Source organism: Brachyistius frenatus, unplaced genomic scaffold, assembly GCF_029030835.1.
Source record: "Brachyistius frenatus isolate BFR_SWC_R1_liver_20210118 unplaced genomic scaffold, ASM2903083v1 Contig_194, whole genome shotgun sequence".
NCBI classification, from domain to species: domain Eukaryota; kingdom Metazoa; phylum Chordata; class Actinopteri; family Embiotocidae; genus Brachyistius; species Brachyistius frenatus.
The window spans coordinates 655,400-678,510 of NW_027210793.1; the positions used below are offsets into that span (position 1 = coordinate 655,400).

Sequence of the window (23,111 nt, forward strand, 5' to 3'; positions counted from 1 at the left end):
CTTTTCTTAAAAAGAGTCCAAACATGTTGTGAAATGTCTGATTGGTTGAAGACCTTGTGGAGGCGGTTTATGCAGGCGTCTGTGCTTCACACTGATTTCCTGACCGGATGCCAAAGAAGATCTCAGTGCACGTTGAAGCTTTCTGACAAAACCTCCGGATGAAATATGATATCCCAAGAAATACGAATGTCAAATTTTTCCCCAAGTCGTCATCAACTGACAGTTTATTTGCATGTCTTGAGTAATACATCAGAGGAGTTACCGTGACACGTTTCTAAAACGTGATATCTGGACGGCTGACGGTTAAAATGTTCTTCTCTGCAGTTCAAATTATTTCAGACAGCTGGAAGTACATGAAGAACAAAGATGGAAGAAAGATTGTGCTGTTTATGTGCAATTTTTTTTTTTTTAAATCATCCGTCTGTGGGCCTGGTGTGGTTGTCACGGTGACCACTACCAGGGGATGGTGTTGCCCTGCCAGTCCACGAGCATCCCGCTATCTTTGTTGCTAAGTGATGACATCGTGCTGAGCATGGCGACGGCGCTTTCCTCACCGGTCAACGGAGCCTGAAGGAGACGACAAACACCGGAGAGAAGATCGTTGAGAGAAATGAAAGAAGCAGTTGACAGTAGCCGACTACAGCGAGGGACCAGAAGCTCGTCTATATGCCACATATCAGGGAGGCTCCTCCTGTCCAAGTGTCCAAGATACTGAACCCCAGGTTGCTGCCGTCGGTGTTTGAATGGCAGCTCAGCCTCATTAGTGTGTGTGAATGGAAAACCGTGTAAAAGCCAATGAGGTGATAAAGTCCCGACCATCTTGTGTGTGGACCAAATTTTCTAAAAATCCAAACAGGCATCGAGGCATTTACCCTGAAACAAACATCCACCTGATGATGGCGCCAGAGGATCATGATGGTTTATTCTCTTGCTTTGTTCCAGATGTTGTACTTGTGTACTAACTCTCACTAGTCTGTATCACTATCACATGAATGTAGTGAACAGAAGAACAACGAAGTCTAATGACATGAAAGAGAAAGTAGCAACCAAAGTATCTTAAATTGTGCACAAGTACAGTATTCGAGTACATTGTGGGATCTGTCAGAGTTTGCCTCTTTTTTCTATGGAAGCCTGCTGATATTACAAGTTACCACCACCACCACCACCACCTCACCTCTTCCCCCCCCATCTCGGTGCGGACCCAGCCCGGGTGGATGGCTGTCACCAGTATGTTGTGGATCTTGAAGTCCTCGGCTTGACAGCGAGTCAGCATGTTCAGCGCCGCCTGGTGTCAGAACGGAGCACATTTCTGTATTTTTGCTTTATTACTTCACTGAAAAGAAAATTATATATATATATATATATATATATAGAAACACATGATAAACTGTGTTGATGACTGCAAGTCAAACTCAACATTAACATCAGTTCAAAACTCCTCCGTTTACATGAACTTTTATCTTTCCATAACTAAATAACTGGTGTAAATTCAGACTCAGTGGAAGTCTGCAGTACCTTGCTGGTCCTGTAGGGGTACATCTGTGCGACTGGAAAGGTCTCTGGACATTTCTCTATGGATGAGATGAGGGTGGAGATGTTGATAATGGCTGACCTCCTGCAGGACATTTTACCAGCTGAAACACAAAGAGACAAAGACACGTCCATAATGACTTAAGATAATAGTTATAATATTGGAACCACAGACTGTTTATAAAAGTGTTCGTAGCTTCTGGGTCTGAAAAATGGTTCCGATGCAGAAGTGTCTTCAGCCGCAATACCAGCGAGTGCCACTAGAGGTCGGCTCCAAAAAGGCTCCGGCTCCATAGACTCCCATTCAACTTCTCTCATCAAATCCAAAGTGAATAAAATGTGTCCATCAGTTATCTCGGTGTTGTTAGCTAAAGTCACTCCTTCTTATTAGTTTTCTGGAGGTCCATCTGAAAATAATCCCTCATTCATTAGAAAAGAAGATTCAAAAAGCTGCGTTTATGGGGGCGTGTCTGTTTGATTGACAGGTCTGTGTTTCAGGCAAGGTGGTGACTGAAAAAATCTGAACTGGAGACTTCATAATGTTCACAAACCAACAGGTGACGTCGCTGCTGTTTGCTGCTTGACTGTAACTCCTTCAACATGTAGTATAAAGACCAAATGTTCAGACTTGACAAACTGAACGTACCAGTAGGCCAGTAGGTTATATTTATTGTGGCTGCAGTCATTATGACGGGTGCAAAAGAGGAAGTTAAGTGACGCAGTATAAAGAGTAACAAAGTGTGTGTGTGTGTGTGTGTGTGTGTGTGTGTGTGTGTGTGTGTGTCATTAGGCAAACATGTAAGAGTGATGTAATGTCATGTTTTTGCAACGGTTGTTTCAGAGATATTGTGTTCATTACAGGAAACGGACGTGAGCTCAGTTTGACTTTTTTATTTTATTTTTAGAAAGTTGTGTGAAAGTGTGTCCAACTGTATGTCTGGTCCATGCATGAGTGTAATGCCATTGACTGTGTATGTGTGTGTGTGTGTGTGTGTGTGTGTGTTGTCAGCTGTGTCCATCTATTCTGATGGATGGTGGCAAAAAGTCAGAGTGAAATTGTTCCATTTATTGGTTCCAGATTATTTTGTTAATTGTTGGTTCGTTTCTTGATCATTTTTCCATCGATATGTCGTCGTTCTGTATATTTTTTTGTTGATTGCGTTCCTTGACTTCCAGTTCACGAGGATGTTTTCTACTGGTCGTGTTGAGCGTAATGTTGTCTCCTGACGGGACAGTTTGATGTGGGACAAAAGGATGTCCGTCATATCGTTAAACCGGCGTAAAGTCCCATGTGGCCGTCAGAATAATGTCTCTGGTGTTCAGTGTGCGGCGCGGACAAATGTCCATGTGTCCATGAAACCCTCTTTAGCCCTTCTGTTACCCGATCGATCTTTCAGTAACCGAGATAAACTCTACAACATGAAAGAAGCGATATTTACCGTCATCTTTCTGAGGCGAGCCGCTCTGCGCTGCCCTCTGCAGGAGTGGAAGAAGCATCTGAAAAGACAAATGCAGTTTACTTCAGATCCGTTACACTGGTGTTGTGTCAGTACAGTCGCCGCTGATTTTGTGTGTATTGGTGTGCGTGTGTGCAACAGCGGACATGTTTTCCTTATTGAACAGTCAGTCTTGTGGTAAAATGTTGCACCATCACAACACGCTCACGACACGACGCACAATGAAGCTCGGAGGGAAAACGCAGACGAACCGACCTTTGTGAGGACGAACGGTCCGACTACGTTGGTTTCGTACACCTCCATCATGTCCTTCTTCCCGGTGGTGCTGAGCGGCGCCGGCGAGGCCGGCCTGTTGATGGCAGCGTTGTTGATGAGGAGGTTCAACCCGCCGGCGCCGATCTGCCTGCTCACCGCCTGGACGGCAGCGCGGATGCTGTCCTCGTCCGACGTGTCTGCAGGGAAACACGAGCAGAGCGTGAACGAGGCTCTGCACATGTCGCTGATCAAACTGCAGCGTTACAAACAGGAACACGGCAAACACGCGACATCTTGACCGTCGTATCATCTCACGTTGGCGACAAGAAGCCAGGGAGCGTCTGACTTCCTGCCACTTCAAAATAAAAGCATTTCCTGTTGACGCTTTTCACAGTAAAACTAAAATTATTTCCATCACGCTACTCACATTTACAGCTGAACAAGGTAAACAGCGTGCTTCAACATTTCTTATATAAACTGTGAATCAAAGCAACATGAACCGTATTATTTGTTATCTTAAACAAACAATTCACAACATGTGTACCGTTGTTTCTACAGTTAAGAAGAACTATTGTTGGTATGAGATTCGAGGGACATAAAAAAGCAAAGTTAGCATTTGTGTCTATGAGAGTTTGTTATTAATACAAAAATGAAAAAAGTTCTTGGTTTACTGAAGGATCACTTTGCATAATTAATCAATAAATAAATGCAGAGGAATGTGTTGCACCCTGCAGTCAGAGTCAGACTCAGTTTGTATCTTCAGTCTTTGAAAACAAGCTGACACTGAACCATGTTATTTATGTTATCTTAACCAAACAGTTCACAACATTCTCCGTTCAGCTCATCACTACTCAGCCCGTTACTTTAACTCGTCTGTAATGGATGTCAATGTGAACAGTGCAGGAACGGATGAGTCCGTCCCTCGCTGGAAACCGTTCTTTTATCCGGCTTGGTCGTGTTGTCCTCTCCAGTCAGGATGACGAGCGGCTCGCTCTGCAAATAAACGTCCAGGTGATCCTCTTGTCAGTGAGAAGCTCTGTGATCTCTGATCCTCTGAATGACTCCCACAGTTCCTTCAGATCTCTGAATAAACAACCTCACACAGACCTCGCCCTGCGATAAACCTCTGTAAGGCCAACAGAACACTTTCTGTGGTCTGATCAGAAACCAACTGCTCTGGTGACACAATATATGCCTATAATAACATAACAGCCCTGCAGAATCCCCCCCCCCCCGTACCTTCAAAGGGATTCTGGGTAATGGAGCCATGCACTGCTGTGCTGTCTGGTATCACATCCATCTGCTTGACTAACTGTCTTCCTTTTAGAGTCCAATACATCTCTCTCACTTGTGCCTGAGTGTCTCTGACCCCAGAATGCATCACTCTCACGACAGTACTGAACAAGTAACTCCTCTGTTGGCCACAAATGGCTTCCACCTTTGTGCTGTGCTGCCTATCCAATGGAAAACAATCATGGAATCTGTCCACATGTGCAGCTGATTTCTTTCCACGTTAAGTGGCCTGAGGAGATTATTTCCTAACGTCGCTCCAATCAGTGCCCCCATGACTTCCAAGTGTGGTAAAGTCATTTTCTTTAGTGGGGCTACCTTTGACTTGGAGGCCATTACAACATCTCCTTCTTTGTTCTGTCCTTGCAGATAGGCAACAGCACCGTAGGCCAGAAGACGTGCAGTTTGAGTTTGGTCGGATCTCGATTTGGTACCATCTTGGAATGGCCACCAGGTGGAGCTGTGGCAGATCTGCACACCACTGATCCCATCTTTCAGCTGCTCGTCCCAACCCGTGCTCCTCTCCCGTAGTTCTTGAAACAGACACTTTCCTCTGATAGTGACTGATGTCTGTAGCACACTTCTCTTTGTGTTTTCTTTGCCCTTTAAATCAAACACAAAACTGTCCTTTTCCGATCTCCCTACTAACTCCAACACCTTCGGTACATTTCCACAAATGGCTGTTTCTGCTGTGTGCTCCACTCCACTTTCCATCCGCCACATTTGCAGCGGTTCATGCCGGCGTGAGACAGAATCTCCTTTTACTGTTGTGGTAACTAGAAGTGCTTCATCCACATCACACGAGCTGGAGATAAAATCACCTACGTAGAGGGACTCTCTCTGTTCCCTCAGGCTGTTTCATACTGCTTAATGTGTTTTCTTATTGTCGCAACGAACAGGAACGGACCGGGTGACATTTCAAATACCACTCTACTCATTTTTACAGTCTTTGGTTGGAGGTCCATGTAGCCACAGGAACCTCACAGCATCTGTGTCTCTTTCTGCTAGAAAGCCTCGGCAGTAAAGGCTGCAGTGAAAGGCTGTCTGATGGAGTCTGACTTTATTCAGAACATCTAACCGATTTGGGTTTACGGTGGAGCCGAGCCAGGAAACAGGCAACTCTCTTCGTGTGATGATGCTTCAAATACAACCCTCACCTTATCTTCTGCGGCATGTAGGTACTTCACGGCCTCGCTGATGCCTTGCTGCAGATAATCCTAGATGACATCATTGTACCATGTCAGGTCGCCATGGCAACTCAACTATGTACCCGGACATCCTCGTACTTTATAGTCTGAAGAGCCTGTTTCCTCTGGGCTGTTTTTTTCCATGAACGACACCCAGTGACTCTACTCTCCAGAAAGCCTGTGGATGTTTGGATATTTTGAGTGTCCTCCTCTTGGCAGATGTGCACACAAGTGGCATCGGTTCCACCGGATGTGGTAACCGGACCCTGCAGAGCCCGTCTGAAAGATGCTTTCAACGGCTGCTCGTGGTTCCGTTGTCGTCTGAACTTTGCCGGTCACTATTCGCCAGTAATAGTCTGCTCCCGTTAACACCGACCACTCTGGATCATCAGCGCCCTCTGGTGGAAGCAGCACGTTGCAGACCTTTTTCTCTTTAACTCCTCTTGGGTGGGTTCGACCTTTATCACAGCAATCTAAATGTTTGTTCTGGCTTCCTCCATCTAACAGGCAGCAGATCATGTTCCCCTTTCCTTTTTGCCTCGAGTGTCTGGAGCAGCGCTGTGGAAACAGAGGATACCAGCATCTGTACCACCACAACATCTGGCTTAGCTTCACTTTGATCACTAACTGACTGGTGATGGTACCAGTCAGATGGTAACTCTGCAGAATGTTGCTGTGTTTTGGACCAGTGTTTTCTGGTCTGGTCAGCTGAAGAGCTCTCTCCGCTTTGGACTTCATTTTGCAGGAACTGGATGAGCTCAAGCACTTTCCATTCGCCGCTGGAGTGTGACCTGCAGGTGGAGGCTAACCCAACCTCTGGTGGTGTGACCTGCAGGTGGAGTGTGACCTGCAGGTGGAGGCTAACCCAACCTCTGGTGGTGTGACCTGCAGGTGGAGTGTGACCTGCAGGTGGAGGCTAACCCAACCTCTGGTGGTGTGACCTGCAGGTGGAGGCTAACCCAACCTCTGGTGGTGTGACCTGCAGGTGGAGTGTGACCTGCAGGTGGAGGCTAACCCAACCTCTGGTGGTGTGACCTGCAGGTGGAGGCTAACCCAACCTCTGGTGGTGTGACCTGCAGGTGGAGGCTAACCCCTGCAGGTGGAGGCTAACCCAACCTCTGGTGGTGTGACCTGCAGGTGGAGGCTAACCCAACCTCTGGTGGACGAGCTGCAGCAGCACTGGACGTAGCAGGCAGCCACGTGTTGCTGTGAACCCCGAAGGACTCAAGATGGCGCAGTCCACGTGTTCCTCAGTGTTTACTCAAGTTCATCCGTCACCTTTCTTCTTCAACGCCTTTTGTCCAAATCCAATAAACTTTCTTTTTTTTAGTCGACAACAGTGATAACATCTCACGGAGTCTGTCTTGGTCTGGAACATTGAGCTCACCTGTTCTTCAAAGTGAGTGAACAGTTTGTTCCAGAGCCTGCAGCCATCTCTCCAGCTCCTCGAAGTCTTCCAGACGTCCCGGATGTTGTGAAGCTTCTCACGAGGACCGAAACGCGTCTTATTCAAACGGAACACGTTTACTTGTCAAACTGCAGTATTACAAAACAAGAACGCGCTTTGCACGCGACATCTTGACCGTCGTATCATCTCACGTTGGCGACAAGAAGCCAGGGAGCGTCTGACTTCCTGCCACTTCAAAATAAAAGCATTTCCTGTTGACGCTTTTCACAGTAAAACTAAAATTATTTCCATCACGCTACTCACATTTACAGCTGAACAAGGTAAACAGCGTGCTTCAACATTTCTTATATAAACTGTGAATCAAAGCAACATGAACCGTATTATTTGTTATCTTAAACAAACAATTCACAACATGTGTACCGTTGTTTCTACAGTTAAGAAGAACTATTGTTGGTATGAGATTCGAGGGACATAAAAAAGCAAAGTTAGCATTTGTGTCTATGAGAGTTTGTTATTAATACAAAAATGAAAAAGTTCTTGGTTTACTGAAGGATCACTTTGCATAATTAATCAATAAATAAATGCAGAGGAATGTGTTGCACCCTGCAGTCAGAGTCAGACTCAGTTTGTATCTTCAGTCTTTGAAAACAAGCTGACACTGAACCATGTTATTTATGTTATCTTAACCAAACAGTTCACAACATTCTCCGTTCAGCTCATCACTACTCAGCCCGTTACTTTAACTCGTCTGTAATGGATGTCAACTGTGCCTCATTTTGTATCTTCAGTCTTTAAAAACAAGCTGACACCGTTTAGTTTTTTCAGTTCAGTCAGACAACTTTGGTTAAGAGTTTTTGTGTCGAGGCTCCGACCTCATCACTCCCTGAAGATGTGATGCAGACAGTCTGATAATATTGGCAAGATATCCATCACGTCGAAGTTAAACCATGAGGCTGGTAAAATGTTGTTATTTATTTATTGTCTTTGAATCCCATCAAACCAAGAATGAATGTTTGCTTCTGTTCTACCAGCACTGTGTGTGTGTGTGTGTGTGTGTGTGTGTGTGTGTGTGTGTGTGTGTGTGTGTGTGTGTGTGTGTCCAACGCCTGCATGTCTTCATTATTGTCCATAAAGCACATCACGGAGACAAATTGTTTGTCCTTCTTTGTAATGAACACTCACAAAATACTATCAAAATGCTGAGCTTGGCTCCGCCCACCTATTGTTGACAGCTTCCGTTTTCTTTGCTGTTGTTATAGCTTCATATACTGCCTACGAATTATAGTTCGGACACCCTGTTTGCAGAACTGTTTGAGTGGAGGAAAAAAAACATTCAAAACTTAACAAGCCTGCTGTTACGTGACAGAAACATGTGGATGCAGCGGGTCGGATACGAACACAGGAACGCTGCATCAAGAGATCAGTGTTTCTATTCATTCAAAGGACGTCAGCTGAGTAGGTGGTTCACACTGATCAAATAAATTTGGCCACATGCTTCCCAGACCACCTCTGAATGTGGTCTGAGCAGATCGGACCTCAGAGCACCGCTCACCTTTGACCTGACGTCTTGTGTCCCAGTCAACCAGGATGAATGTTGGTGCTATTTGTGAACAAGCTCTGCACAAAATCACAGCATTGCCTGATTTGGTGTGAAAGCAGCTAAAGAATGCCCGGTGATACTAGTCACTTGTGAAATCAGCTACAGATCCTGCCAAGTATGCAGGCATGTGAATGACTTGGCTCACCAAACAAGCTCAATAAGTGGGAGACTTTAACCTCGCAGAGTGATAAGGAAGGTTGACCTCTCAGTTGCACCTCTGGCCTGTCTGGAGCTAAATCAGTCCCTGGTTTCGGCACACACTCCTCTTGGCTCTCAGTAGTCTTATTCCTGGCATGGCCCCTGCACCATAGTCAGAGTAGATGGTGGGTGAACACATTGCAGGTCTTTAACTCCAGAGACCATCGTTAGAAATACTGAGACCTGTCTGTGACACTGCTGTCGGCTACTTTCAAAAGGAAAGGAAATGAAACCTGCTCAGAAATTGCTCGATGCTGCCGCAGGACATCATACATCATTTGCATGTCAATGTCTTCATGATGTAACCACTATATTTGTATGCACACAATTTGAAGAAATTATATTTCAACTAAATGCTACTGACTCCAAGTAGCACTATTATTGGCCGTTATTATTTTTCAAGCTGCTGTCATCACATCAATCTGAGTCAGTTGTATAGAATTGAAGACTCAACAATAGATTCAGACATAAACTCTGTGTGTGTGCGGACGTCCGTCCAGAGTCAGAACCGCTTCAGCTGAAAAACCAATAAAAAGAAAATGCTGTTGCTGTTATTGTATTACTGTATATACAGTAAATTGTTTCAAAATGTATTGGAGGCACTGTTGTTGAACCACAGTGTTGTTGAACCAGTCAGCTTCCTGTGAGGCAACTCCTCAACAGATTAGTGAGTATTTCTTCATTAAAGAAAGAATGAACATGTTGTTTGATCTGATTGGTTGAAGTTAGCCCATGATTGACAGATAGTTCATCTAGTTACCTGCTAAGTGTTTTGTTGTGCCTGCCGGCCCTGGTGCAACCGGTTAAGTGTGTATGGGCTCTAAATATGTGTGCAAGCCTTTGAAGACTTTTTCTGCTAAATACACGTCAACACTTTCAACACTTGAAGTTGCCAGATAGTTTAGTACGTAGAGACTTTTTTGTGAAAACAGATGTTTGGTAATCTTGTGTTGCAGCTTCTGTTTGGATGAAGAACTGTTCAAGTGAAAGTTTAGCAGTGATACTATGTCAAACACTTCCAGGATGAAAGTTGACCTCCACTCTAATTCAGAGTCCTCGAGCAGCTCTGAGACATCATGAGCCAGCAGATATTTCAGAGTAATGTATTGTCTCTCTGACCCGAGGGTCAGGTAGGAATGATTTACAGAGAATGTGCTGAAAAACATCCTTTCATTTAACACACAGAGCTATAATGAATTAGATTAGATTTTTTTAATTTTTTTTTTGTGACAGTTTAACTCTCAGAATGGTTCTGGCATCCGGAAATCTTTGCATAGTTAATATTATACCTAATTAACTTTTAGATGAAATTCCTGCGGCCCAGCAGTACAGTATGTGTATTTAAGCGTGTGCAGTGGTGTGAAGGTGGGCTGTGTTTACCTAGTTTGATGATAGTGATCTTTCCAGGATGTTGAGTGGAGAGCTGTCCCAGTTCCTGCAGGGAACAGAGACATGAAGCATGAGAGACAGACAGATAAAGACATGTACTGATCATTATTGCATGAAGCACTGCCATGATTTGGACACACTGTTGTAAACTTCTCCACGTTTGCAGGAAATGACTCAGAATTATCATCCATTCGGACCGACAGCATTTGGAAAGTCTAGAAACACCACTTCAATTATTTTGAAACAATTTACGTCAGTATAATACTGAGCTGAAGTGTCTGGTGCACATGCTGTTCCCACTGAGCATGCTCAGTATGCATTCATCCAGCCTGCTGTGGGACAGTCTCACCAGACACATTTAAACCTCTGTTTAAGCAGAGATTTACCGGCTGCTTTACTCAGCTGTGTGAACTCATTTAAGGTGTTGAATTGAGTCCTGCAGTACGGAATGGTGCACGTGTACTAAAATAATCGAACACAAATAACCCTGAAATATTTCTATCTCATGCTTCGTAAACCATTACGCCCTGCCCTGCTGTTTGTAGATACGTCATTAGTGAAAGACTTTAGATTTAACACTAATCTGAACTTCAAGCAGGTTGACTTTTCAAAGGTTTTTCAACAGGAGTGACGCATGGTGTCAGATTAGCAATCAGTGAGGTTTACACTTAAAAATGTGATGCTGAAGAGGACAGTCTGTTTCCTATTGGTCAAAGTTTATAATGAATCATATCAGAAGTTCAACAAACAGATTGCCAGCTCAAGTTGTCAACATGAAATAGGACTACGTTTGTTTAAAATATTTTTTTTCTATGCCCATAATAAACAATAAGAGAGGGAAAACATACACAATGATACAATGATTTAATTTTGATGGAAGCTACATCCATAAAGCTCACTGTCACAAAAAAAATAACCTTTCATAAAAACAACCTTCATAATTGTTTGTACATGTGATTCACACCACTTGAAAAATATACATTTAAGCAGTTGAATTCAGACAACAGCACTTGGATGAGTTATTCTTCCACAGTGTGTGTGTGTGTGTGTGTGTGTATTTCTGTGGAAGCGTCTCACCTCGGCTCTGGTTCCTTCAGGCTCTCTGCAGCAGGCGAAGATGTGGGCCCGCTCTCCTCCCTTCTGGGCCAGCTGTTGGACCAGCTGCAGACCGATGCCTCTGTTGGTCCCCGTCACCAGAATGTTGCCGTCCAGTTTCACTGACATGTTTAGCTGATCGACTGATCAAACCACAGCTGCTGTGTGTGTGTGTGTGTGTGAGTGAGTGAGTGAGTGAGTGAGTGAGTGTGTGTGTGTGTGTGTGTGTGTGTGTGTGTGTGTGTGTGTGTGTGTGTGTGTGTGTGTGTGTGTGTGTGTGTGTGTGTGAGACTCCTCTGCTGACAGAAACCAGTTGTGTGTGAGAGCACACTGTTTCTTTAATGAGGCCTGTGTGCGTCATGATCTTGATATAGGTGTGTGCTGCCTTTCATCGCTCTGTGTCAACATGTGCACTTTGTCACCTATTGCACAAACGCACATTTACTATACATCTGAAGCACCCTCACTCAGCTTCTCATAATGTAACTAATGGTTCTATCAGCAGCCATCACCAGATCGTGTCCGTCAATAATTTAAACAGGCCAAAGCCTGCCATTCTTCCCTCATCTCATACTTCTCCTTTGTTCATGAATTATTATCTTGAACACTTTGATATGTGGTTGTTCAGGTTGTACAACTAACCAGACTACAGTTTAGGAATTGGTGAGTCTGTGATGATGTCAAGACCCAGAAAATGTGGAAAGTGTTGTTTAACCACAGATCCAGAAACATAAAGTTACCACATCAGCAGAAACTAAAGAATGGTGCCTCTTCCTGTATTTGGGGACCTGTATTTGTACTTCTGCACTTCAGAAGTACAAATAACAAAAACAAATGTTACATGTCCTTTTCTTTTGCCATATGTTTAGATGCTTTTAATTGTTTTATGTGAAGCACTTTGAATTGCCTTGTTGTTGAAATGTGCTCTACAAATAAACTTGCCTTGCCTCACTAAACAGAGGAGATGGTCTATAACACCACTTATCAGCCACTGACAGTGTAGTCCTGAAATCCAGGGAGCTTCACATCCACTCACACTGTGAATTAACACTATTAACATCGGTCCTGGGTGAGCGGATCACAAGTGGTACAGGTGTGCACGCACCCAGACACATTCAGGCATTCAGAGGTGGTCTGGGACGCCTGTGGCCAAATTCATTTAGCAGTGTGAACACAAATGCATCCTGGGCCACATTGAAGGACCAACTACTCAGCTGATGTCCTCTGAATGAATAGAAACACTGAATACAGCTCTCGGTGCCACGTTCCTGTGTTTGTATCTGACCTTGTGCTTCCACAGGAAACAGTCTCATTAAAGCAGGTTTGTTTTCGGGTTTTTTTCCTCCAATCAAACAGCTCTGACACCTGAAGATCTCTGCCTGCTCTTCTTTTATACTTTTGCAATCAGAAAACCTGTTCTGTGTGATTGTGGCAAGTGAACTTTACAGGAAGTAAGAGAGATTTACTGCAAACCGAGCTGGTGTCTATAAAGCAGCTGTTTACTGGATAAAAACTCAGGCTGTCCACCTGACGCTGGTTTCACCAAAGCCTTCTCTGTATTTAGTTTTTTTTTTAGTTGATCTCGTCTGTAATTTTTGACACACATCAGAACTACAACTCAGGAATAGCCCAGCCCCCTCGCACAGTTCATTGACCCACTGCAGCACAGAGCCCGACCCTCTCAAACCTTTTTATACGCGTTCATGTGCTTGTATTTGCTTGTATGTTTATGTGATGTACATGCTCTATCTTGCTCTTCCTATTTTGAAATTGCACTTCCCTTTTCAACCTGTTCAATTCTAAGCTGCTAAAACAGGACCAACACACATCCAGCGTCCTGTGTCCTGTGATGTTTTCCTCCACTCAAACACTTCTGACACCGGAAAATCGCTGCCTGCTCAGCTTTGGTTTTGGTATTACCAGAAAAGCAACTTTAATTTTACATATTCAAACTCTGAATCATAAGTGAGTGAGTGTGTGAGGTATGGCTTTGTTCTGTGACCCAGCAGCGGAACAATGAGGTTCAAGAAATGAATAACTGCTAGACTTTTATTTTAACTGCCATGTTATTTTTTCTTTAATTCAATACACATGCCTTCATGTGTTTCAATAAATAAATCATGTATGAAAAGACATATATATATATATCCCAGCTGGCCTGGGAACGCCTTAAGGATTAAGGGAACGGATTAAGCTGGAAAATGTGTACTGTGTGAGACGAAGTCTGGGCCAACTTGCTTGGCCTGCTGCACCATGACCCGATCTGGATAAGCGGAAGAAGATGGATGGATGAAAGGACATTTCTTGATGACAGTAACATGCAGGAGTGCTTGCAGGATGTCAGAGTTTCACTCAGCAAAGCTCCAGATAGCTGAACAATAAAATCCTTTACTAAAAAACATAATAAAGTTTTTTTTATTGTTCTCTGAGTATAAAGTGCAAAGTTCAGGTGTGTTCAAGGTTAATGTTGAATCGTCAGCTGAATCATCCTTATCTACAACAGTTGCTTTCTACATCTGATCAAAAAAACCCATTCTTAATTACTGTGACTGGACCGCATTGTACTGCATGATATATATCGTAATTACTTCATTTTATTTTGATGAGATTAATATTTTGATATAATTGTAAGAGTTTTCATTTAGCTTTATTTGTTGTTATTTCTTTATGTGATGGAACAATGTTTAGTTCTGGTGTATTTTCTAATACATATTAAAAAAAAATTCAAACAATAAGCATCATTTAAAAAAAAATTAAAAAATAAGTCATACTATACAGCATGTCGTCCAAAATATAAACAAAAAGTCATACTAAAGCATGTCGTCTGAAATGTGACAAAAAAGTCATAAATCTGAAATCTTTTGGAAGTTGGAAACTGTAAATTTAGGTAGTTGAAAATTATTAATTTTTTTTCCCAGTTTTGCACAAAAATGTTTTTTTTTTTAATATGATAAAGCCTCTAAAAATGCAGTTCTTTGCAGAGAAAAATAAGGAACGAAAAGAATAATAAATCCTTGGATAACAATAGGACTTTCGCACCTTCGGTGCTCGGGCCTAATAAAGGCTCATGTACACGTCATATCATCCTTGTTCTGTGTTGTTTGGCAGAACAGAAAGGATTTCCATCAGTTCCCCACAGTTAGGTTACAGAGCCACCTGGTGGCTTGTACCTTCAACTACAACCAGGTTCTTAGCAGTTCAATATATTTTATATAAATTAGTATATAAAAAAAAAATTATGAAAAATGTATATGACACATGACACTGTGGCCCCACAGTAACATGGTCCCTGGTTCAATCCCCAGCCCGGGCTTATTTGTGTGTATTATGTTGTCCATAATATAAGAAAAAAGTAATACTATACTATATCTTCAAAAATTTCATAAAAAAAAGTCATGGCATCCAAAAATATATTTTAAAAAAAAGTCAGTATACCATCTTGTTCAAAATATTTTTTTAAAGTCATACTATAGTAATGTGTCCAAAATAAGTATAAAAAAATACAAGGGGGTACTGTTACGTCCGAAAAGCATGAAAGTCCTACTATATCATCCAAACTATGAAAAAAAGTTATACCATAGCATGTTTTCCAAAATTAGAAAAAAAAAAGTTATACCATAGCATGTTTTCCAAAATTAGAAAAAAAAGTCATGCTATAGCATTTCGTCAGAAATATTAAAAAAAATAATCATACTATATAGCATGTCTTCCAAACAGGCATAAAAAGGGGGTACCCTTACGTCTGAAAAGCATAAAAAAAAAACATTAGAGGGCACCCTTAAGGCTATAATATCTTGTCCAAAATGTCATAAAAAGTCACACTATATATGTATGTCATCCAAAACATTTTATACGCATCGTTGTATAGTATCTTGTCCATCATTTCAAATAAACATCATACTATATTATGTTGTCCAAAATTTCATACACACGCCTGTTTATAAAAACGTCGTATTTTAGTTTGTTGTCCAAAATGTCACAAATTTCAGACCAAAACTTGATAAAAATGTAATACTATCGTATGTTGTCCAAAATGCCATCAAAATGCCACGCTTCAGTACGTCTTCCAAACTTTCATGAAGTCATACTATATACTGTATGTTGTTCAAAATGTCATAAAAATGTTGGACTAACTTATGCAATCTAAAATGTCATAAAAACATCATAACATCATATTTTGTCCAGAATATTTGAATAACTGCCACTGAAAAGGATCAGCTAAGAGTACCCACATGCAGCGGTGCCTGATGATGTTGAGGAGAAAACACTGAAAAGCACCTTGAGGGGCAACAAATCTGTCTCTTCCAGATATCAGACCTTCGACCAGCTCAATCAGACCAGCAGTCTTTGACTTTAAAGTACAAGTGAAGCCGGTCGGTCCATCATGAGCGGTGCCTGCTGATCTGTCAGAGGGTCTCTGAGAGCTGGAGCCCACTGACACGAGGTAAAAGGGGGTCCGGTCTGGTCAACATGAAGAATAAATATGAGGCGCTAAATAAAGTGGTTCACCTGATTTCTTCAAACATTATAAATTATCGCTTCACACATGTTCCTCAAGAGAACAGGGAGATTTGGTCGCCCAAAATGTCATAAAAAAAATTCGTCCCAAATTGAATAAAAACAGCATACTTCAGCATATCGTCTAAAATGTCATATTATAGGTTTTTGTCAAAATTTTCATAAAAACATAATTTTATAGTACATCGTATAAAATTTCATAAAAATGTTACACTACAGTATGTCAACCCAAATTTTATAAAAATGTCGTCCAAAAATGTCATTATAATATCATACTATAGTTTTTTGTCAAAATTTTATAACAATATAATTTTATATAGTATGTCATCTAAAATTTCATAAAAAGTCACACTATAGCACGTCGTCCAAAACATTTCATAAACGCCATCGTATGTTGTTCAAAATTTGCTGCGTAGACGGCGTCATGCTCCTTTTCCTTGACGCGACGACCAGAGACGCTCAGGTAAAGACGCGCAACATCTGCTTTTTAAACTGAGGAGAAGAACAGCAGAGTGTTCAGTGACTACAGTCGTGCGTCATGTTAAACCTCAGGAGATGTTCCCGTCACTCTCGTTTGAATGAACACAGGAAATGCAGCGTGAAGTTCGTTTTCCTCCAAAACTCAGACAGACGTTACGGCTGCTGCGTCTCCCACCGTCCACGACATCACATCACACTAGTGCAGGAGAAAGAAACGACTTCCATTTTGTGCTGAGTCATCAGACCTGTCAGTGACATATTTTATTATCCAAATTGGACTAATTCGGGTCCCATTTCAGGAAAATCAACAACACAAAGAATCACAGATGAACGACTGTATCCATAAATCATCATTCGGGTATTTCCAGCTGTTCATCACGTCTTAAAGCAAAACATTACAGCTCATCCGGGACACGATCACCTCTCCCATCTCATGGTGCATTAATGGACAACCGTCTCGTATTATCTAACTGGTAACGGTGAATGTAACAATCTTTTAAAAAACTCAAACCTGCATATACAAGCTATTATTAACATTTCCTTAAAATATACTTAAAATGTTCTGCAGTGAAGAGACAAGCGCACGTCTCCGGAGACGCGATGTAAAATGATACAGTAGGTCACAATAAATATTCTGTAATGTCAAGCAAACATTATCACTCTAAATAGACTAGTTTTATTGGACTATTTCCTAAATGTTGCTTTCCAGCAAAACAAACATTTGAAAGGATGTTGTTCTTCATACGTCTGACAGGTGCAGAGTTACGTCTAAAGGTTTGACACTTTCACCCTGAGGAGGAGGAGGAGGTTCAAACGGGCCATCTTGTCCCTGAAACATCCGTCATGTGACCAGAGCTGTCGGCCGCAGGCCAGAAGCTGCATAACACACACACACACACACACACACACACACACACACACACACACACACACACACACACACACACACACACCTTTAACACACTCTGTCCGTCGTGGACGTGATGGTGTCCAGGAAGAGTCTCCTCCCACAGTCCACACTGGACTTCATCTGACCAGTTCTGGCAGACTGCTGAGTCCAGTTACTCATGAGCACACACACACACATATATACACACACACACACACACACACACACACACACACACACACACACACACACACACACACACCACGTCGTGTAAACGTGTGCGCTTCTGTCTTCGTGTGCGTCGAAGACGACGGTCGTCTCCATCAGTTCGTCCCAGCATCTCTCAGATATTTACGTCCTGTACGTCGGTGGGCGTCGTCGAGAGGTCCTGCTCCTCGCCGATGCTCTTGGTTTCCATGGTAACCGGGTGCTGCTGCTGTTTGGCCTGCCTGAGACTGGTTTCCAGCAGGGACTCGATTTGTTCCTGACACGCCCGGAGACAGTCCTGGGGAGGGGACGGTTCAGAGCTGCTCTTAGTTGGGTGGCAGCGAGCGTGACGTGCAGGCAGGTCGCGTGACGGACGGACGGACGGACGTACTCACCGGGTCACTCCTGATGGTCTGAGCCAGCTGCTCCGTCAGCTTCTGGGACATCGTGATGTTGCCCGCCATCCTCATCTGTAAACCCTCCACTGCTGCCACCATGCTGCCGGCCGCCACCATGGACGGAGGGCTGGCGATGAACTTCACATCTGGAGAGCATCAGAGAGGAACTCGGTGTTAGTATGGTACCTTTTAACAAGATGAAGACCTAGTGAACCCAATAAAATTCAAAAAGAGTCAAAACCAAAGCTGCTTTAATCCCAACCAAGTTAAAACAACACGGCCATTTCCAGGAAATAAAGCTGGAGTGATAGATAAACGAGTTTCACAGCTTCACAGACACCAAAACAAATATAGAAATAGCAGAAATGTGAAAACAAGTGTGAACACCTGGTGGAAGGTGCGACACATTAAAGGTTTTTTGCCCAATGATCCTGCACTGTTACATCAACACGCCGGCTCCTCGTCACTCTGCACTGTTCAACTCCGCAGACACAAACAAGGTGGACATCCTCAGCATCGTTAATTAAAACATCAAATATGAGGTAAGAAGGAACAACTTAATAATTCAATATTTGTTTATGGTGGACGCGATAAAATAAAATAAAATATAAATATAAAGATAATGATAATGATATGATAAAGATGAGTTAGCAGGCAGTCACATATGTGAAGTAATCCCACGCATACCTGTGGCACACAGCGCCACGAAGGTCTGCGCGTGCTTCCTGAGGATGGGCCGGTTCTCTTTCCCGACGGGGAGCCGAGACAGGAAGTGGTCGATGAAGTCGAGAGGGGTCAACGACGCCAGGTCCCACTTCAGCTTGTTCAAAACCAGCAGCTCCATCTGCTGCGAGTGGAGGAGGACAGACAGACAGACAGACAGACACAGGGACAGAGGGACGTGTTCAGGTGCGACTGACAGGCGAGGCTTTGGGGACTCTGAGGTGGGAAGAGAAGGTCCCAACCTACCAGCAGCTGGGAGGGTGTGACGGAGTTGTCGGTGTAGATGCAGAGCTTCTCCGCGGTCAGAGGCATCGTCTCCTTCAGTTTGGACGCCAGGAACATGCAGGCAGCTCCCAGTAACTGCAGGCGGTTCTTCTTGGTGGGCTCCACCGACAGAAAGCGGTCTATGTAGTTCATCGCCAGCGGGAAGACTTCCTCCTCACACTTCTGCTCCTCGCACACCTGCGCAAACAAAACAAACCGACCACAGCACTGCCGTTACACGCTGTAAACATGCGAGTGACGGAACAGACTCAGAGTTCAGGTACTGGGGCTCCCATCACCTCCAGGCTTCACTGACCACAACCATATGATCATAGTTGGTGCATCAGGGGTCCCAAACCAGTGTGAACCCCGAGGCAGCTTTAAAAACACCTGTCTCTAAAAACAAGTGAGAGCGCTTCAGTTCTGGTTTGTTTGGAAGAACCGTGAATCAAAAACTAAGAGGTGGACTCGGCACGAAATCCAGTCAACTCAGAGATGTCACGACAAACAGAAATTAAAAAAAAGTTTCCCCTCAATAACCAGAGACGGAAAGAATGTATGTCAATTACAAACTCAACTGAAATATCACTGCTTCTTTCATTAACTTAAACAGGTCAAAATAAAACATTTCTCTTTACTTCCCTCAGCTGATTGGTTCAGGTGGATGCTATTATATTTAACTGAAAGTGACACGAGATGCATCCATTTCACAATAATCCGTGTAAAACTCAGTGGGACGATTGAACAGCATCATACTCGAAGATAAAACTGTGAGCAGGAAGGAGTGCAGGAAGGAGGCTACCGAGTGAGGAGGTGTTCGAGGCTCCCTCAAGGACATGGAGGCGCTGCAGCTCCTTCACAAAGAGGCAGCGCGTGCTCGGCAGCAGGCAGCTCGACGCATTGTACAAAAACACATTTCGCATGTTTTTGCGCCGTCTGACTGTTTATTTCATACACAACTAATGAAATCACACAGATCCGCTGTTCACTTCAAAGAGCTTTACAGAAAATACTCGATTATTCGATACGCGTCAGTCGAAGCCACTTGACACACACAAAGCGGTTACTTTTACAGTTTAATTACAGTCTGGACGGGTACAATATGGAGCCGTATCCTGCTCACAGTGGATCTATGTCACGTATTTGATAGAAACTCCGGAGACCAGAACTCCCGGCAGCAGACACCGGGAGTGCCTGGTTAAAACTGTAATCTGACTTCTGCAGAACTTTTCCCTCTGACAGAATCAGAACCAGCCTGAGGATGGTCACATGTATTGCAGTCTGTGTGCCAAATGAAGCAGCGGCTCTGGGTGACTACCCAAAACACCAAGACCCGACTGTTCCAGCTGAGCAGAGGGAAACTCTTGAAGAGTTTGGGGGGGAACCGCACATAAAGTCAGCTTTTAACTCACCTCCAACATCCACGTCGCCACTATCCTCCTCATGTACGGAGCAATGTCTCTCTGCACGCATTTGAAGTAGTTGGCAGCGGGCAGGTACTTGTCCTCTGCCCGCAGCAGAGCTTGCAGGACGCGATCAGTCAGCAGGTTGGAGTCCCGGTAGGCCCTCCGGATGGCAGGCCTGTCCCCCTCACAGCACAGCAGCTGGGGCTCCATCTACCCTCCCCGCCGTCCACACCGCCTCCTTCAGCTGAGTCCCGACCGGCTGCGGTTCAATCAACAGCTTCAACTTAACAACGAAGTCTTAGCCGCTCCATATTCCTAAGAAGAAATCGGTCCAGTTTCCAAACTTTATGTTTATTTCAGCTTCAGTTGTTAAAAATGTGGTGATTCCGCGTGTCCGTGTTCGTTGTGTTACTTCCTTTTGTTGGGAGTTCAGGACAAACCGGAGCAGCAGCTCTGTCTACCGGATCAGTGGCGCTCTGTTCTCACACACGTTCCCGCTGTCTGCGCCTTTTTATCTGAGGACAACGTCACCACACGCGCGCACACACACACACACACACACACACACACACACACACACACACACACACACACACACACACACACACACACACACACACACACACACACACACACACACACACAGCGGGAAGGGATGGGACATCCGGAGAAAGACTTCACAATAAAAGAGCACACCCTTTTATTCCTTCACGGATCAGTGAAGACCACACATTTACCTTCACACTTAATCCGGGTGATATCTTCCCACGCACTTTAAATATCCGCTGATTTCTGACAGCACTAAACCAGTGGAGGTCTCATTATTTTAAAACTAATCATCAACAGACTATTGCTACAATCAGTAGTACAGGGATCAGCTGGTGAGAAGTAGGAGCTGAGATGAAGTTAATCTTTATAGGACTTTTTTTGTGTTGTTTCTGCTCTTATTTTAATTTTCAAAAGGGGTTTACTTCCGGTTATAGAACTAGGCTTGGATTACTGGATTGAGAATAAACACAGTGAGACTACCAAAATATCAAAAGATGAAAACGTATTTAACTTTTAAGTACATGTTTAGCAGTACTTTGCAGTATTCCCAAATCCAGGAGTGATATTACACATTTAAAGAGACAATGCACTACTGTTTATGTAAATGTCCAATCAGTGTTGTTAGTAAATGTTGAAGCAACAAGTATTTAACACAATCAGACCGCTCACACACAGGCTCATTAGTGTAGATGTCTGAACAGAGTCCAGTGAGTTTGTAATTCACCACCTGAACAGTCAGACTCAGATTATTGAAATATTCCTTCAGGTTTCAGAGGGTTGGGCTCTGCGCTGCTGTTGGTCAAAGAACTGTGTGAGTATGCAGGTTCCCCTTGGCGGAAGAAGAATGGTATTATGGTATAATGGTCGTGTGTAGCATGTATGATCGAGTGGCTCTAACGATTTACCAAACTGAGGCAACTTTATGTCGCAAATAAACAAACGTACTGACTTTGTTTGGACAATTCAACCAGGATCTTTAGTGCAGCTAATGGCAACACAACATTGATGTGGTTTTGGTGTTTTCCTGCTACAAAGTTTGTTATAATTGGAGATAATCGAGTTAAACTGATCCCGTTTTTTTTATTTTTGTCGATCCTCTACTTGGTGCGTACAATTCGTCTTTACAATCATCAAGCAGCTGCTTTCTAACAGCAGGCTGAGAATACACAAAATTATACTAAACTGCTGAAACTCAGAGCTCGACTGATGACCAACTGCTGGGACGCTAAAATGAGTCACTGTCACCTCTTAACACCCAAATTGGCATTACAAGATGACACCTAATTCTTTGCATATTGCACTTTTAAAACGTGTCGCACAGAGATCAGTAGATCCCAGATGAACTGATTTGTAGGTCTGGGAGGAGACGGAGACAGAGATCTGTGTAGTCATGTCTCGCTCTGTCTCTGTGTGTGACCTTTCAACTCGGTTTCTCAGGGTGGCCTGGTCCAGGGTCACACTTTGGACACTGCATACAAAGGCAGCCTATAGATTCTATAGATCCGTCGTGACTGATCCCTCTTACAATAGAGACGGATCTGTGGCGATCAGCTTCGCTAGCCTTCTGCCATGTTGTCCGCTAATCCTGCTGGATGGGTCGAGGCCTGCAGAGCTGCAGACCAGAATCCAGTGAGGACGCTATACTGGGTCCAAAACGGTCCTCTGCATGCAACCGGGGACATTCCTTTATACAGTGACACACTTGCTGATGTTATTTTAAATTATTTACCCAATAAATGCATTACAAGTAACATTCCACATAACTCTCTGTGTGTCTGATCCAATAAATCTGACTGATCTGTATTGCATCCCTATTGTCTACATCTACATGCACAGATTGACAAAGATGCCACCTCGGTGCAGAGAGCAGGGGGAGGCTGAAAGAGACAGAGCTAACAGCGATGTTACTGAAGATGAATGTGGCCGCCGCCACAGAGAGCACACAGAGGTCTCCACGCCGAGGAATCCAACCTCACCATCCTTCACTCCAGATAAATCAGCAGAAAGTGACCTGACAGAGTGACTTCAGACACAAAAAAAGGAGAGCAATGGGAGAAAACAACAGGCAGGCTTCACCACTGCGGTTAGATGTTTTGAATTTAAACCAACACACATTTTTTCATTAATTTTACGTAAGATAGATAGATAGATAGATAGATAGATAGATAGATAGATAGATAGATAGATAGATAGATAGATAGATAGATAGATAGATAGATAGATAGATAGATAGATAGATAGATAGATAGATAGATAGATAGATAGATA

General features: G+C 43.4%; 2 protein-coding genes across 2 annotated transcripts; both read right to left on the bottom strand.

Moving 5' to 3' along the window:
• Nucleotides 1-206: 206 nt before the first annotated feature.
• LOC138632789 (C-signal-like) lies at nucleotides 207-11,684 on the bottom strand. The gene is made up of 7 exons (XM_069718614.1): nucleotides 11,392-11,684; nucleotides 10,306-10,360; nucleotides 3,243-3,439; nucleotides 2,970-3,027; nucleotides 1,516-1,634; nucleotides 1,175-1,285; nucleotides 207-567 (listed from the first exon to the last, which is right to left on the bottom strand). Exons 1-7 carry the CDS (start codon nucleotides 11,536-11,538, stop codon nucleotides 454-456), a joined length of 801 nt encoding a protein of 266 aa, XP_069574715.1. The 5' UTR covers nucleotides 11,539-11,684; the 3' UTR covers nucleotides 207-453.
• Nucleotides 11,685-17,564: 5,880 nt separating this feature from the next.
• Nucleotides 17,565-20,774, bottom strand: LOC138632793 (G1/S-specific cyclin-D1-like). Its single transcript, XM_069718619.1, has 5 exons — nucleotides 20,301-20,774; nucleotides 18,871-19,086; nucleotides 18,589-18,748; nucleotides 17,899-18,047; nucleotides 17,565-17,801 (listed from the first exon to the last, which is right to left on the bottom strand). Exons 1-5 carry the CDS (start codon nucleotides 20,502-20,504, stop codon nucleotides 17,640-17,642), a joined length of 891 nt encoding a protein of 296 aa, XP_069574720.1. The 5' UTR covers nucleotides 20,505-20,774; the 3' UTR covers nucleotides 17,565-17,639.
• Between the last annotated feature and the right edge of the window lie 2,337 nt (nucleotides 20,775-23,111).

What these genes read in the sequence shown, in the direction of transcription:
- LOC138632789 (XM_069718614.1), bottom strand. Translation starts at nt 11,538, where the DNA reads ATGTCAGTGAAACTGGACGGCAACATTCTGGTGACGGGGACCAACAGA. An exon ending in GACCGTTCGTCCTCACAAAG is followed by an intron (nt 3,028 to 3,242) that starts GTCGGTTCGTCT and finishes TTGTCTTTTCAG; the next exon opens with ATGCTTCTTCCACTCCTGCA. An exon ending in CTCGCCTCAGAAAGATGACG is followed by an intron (nt 1,635 to 2,969) that starts GTAAATATCGCT and finishes TTTGTGTTTCAG; the next exon opens with CTGGTAAAATGTCCTGCAGG.
- LOC138632793 (XM_069718619.1), bottom strand. Translation starts at nt 20,504, where the DNA reads ATGGAGCCCCAGCTGCTGTGCTGTGAGGGGGACAGGCCTGCCATCCGG. An exon ending in CGTGGCGCTGTGTGCCACAG is followed by an intron (nt 18,048 to 18,588) that starts GTATGCGTGGGA and finishes GATGCTCTCCAG; the next exon opens with ATGTGAAGTTCATCGCCAGC. An exon ending in AGACCATCAGGAGTGACCCG is followed by an intron (nt 17,802 to 17,898) that starts GTGAGTACGTCC and finishes TCCCCTCCCCAG; the next exon opens with GACTGTCTCCGGGCGTGTCA.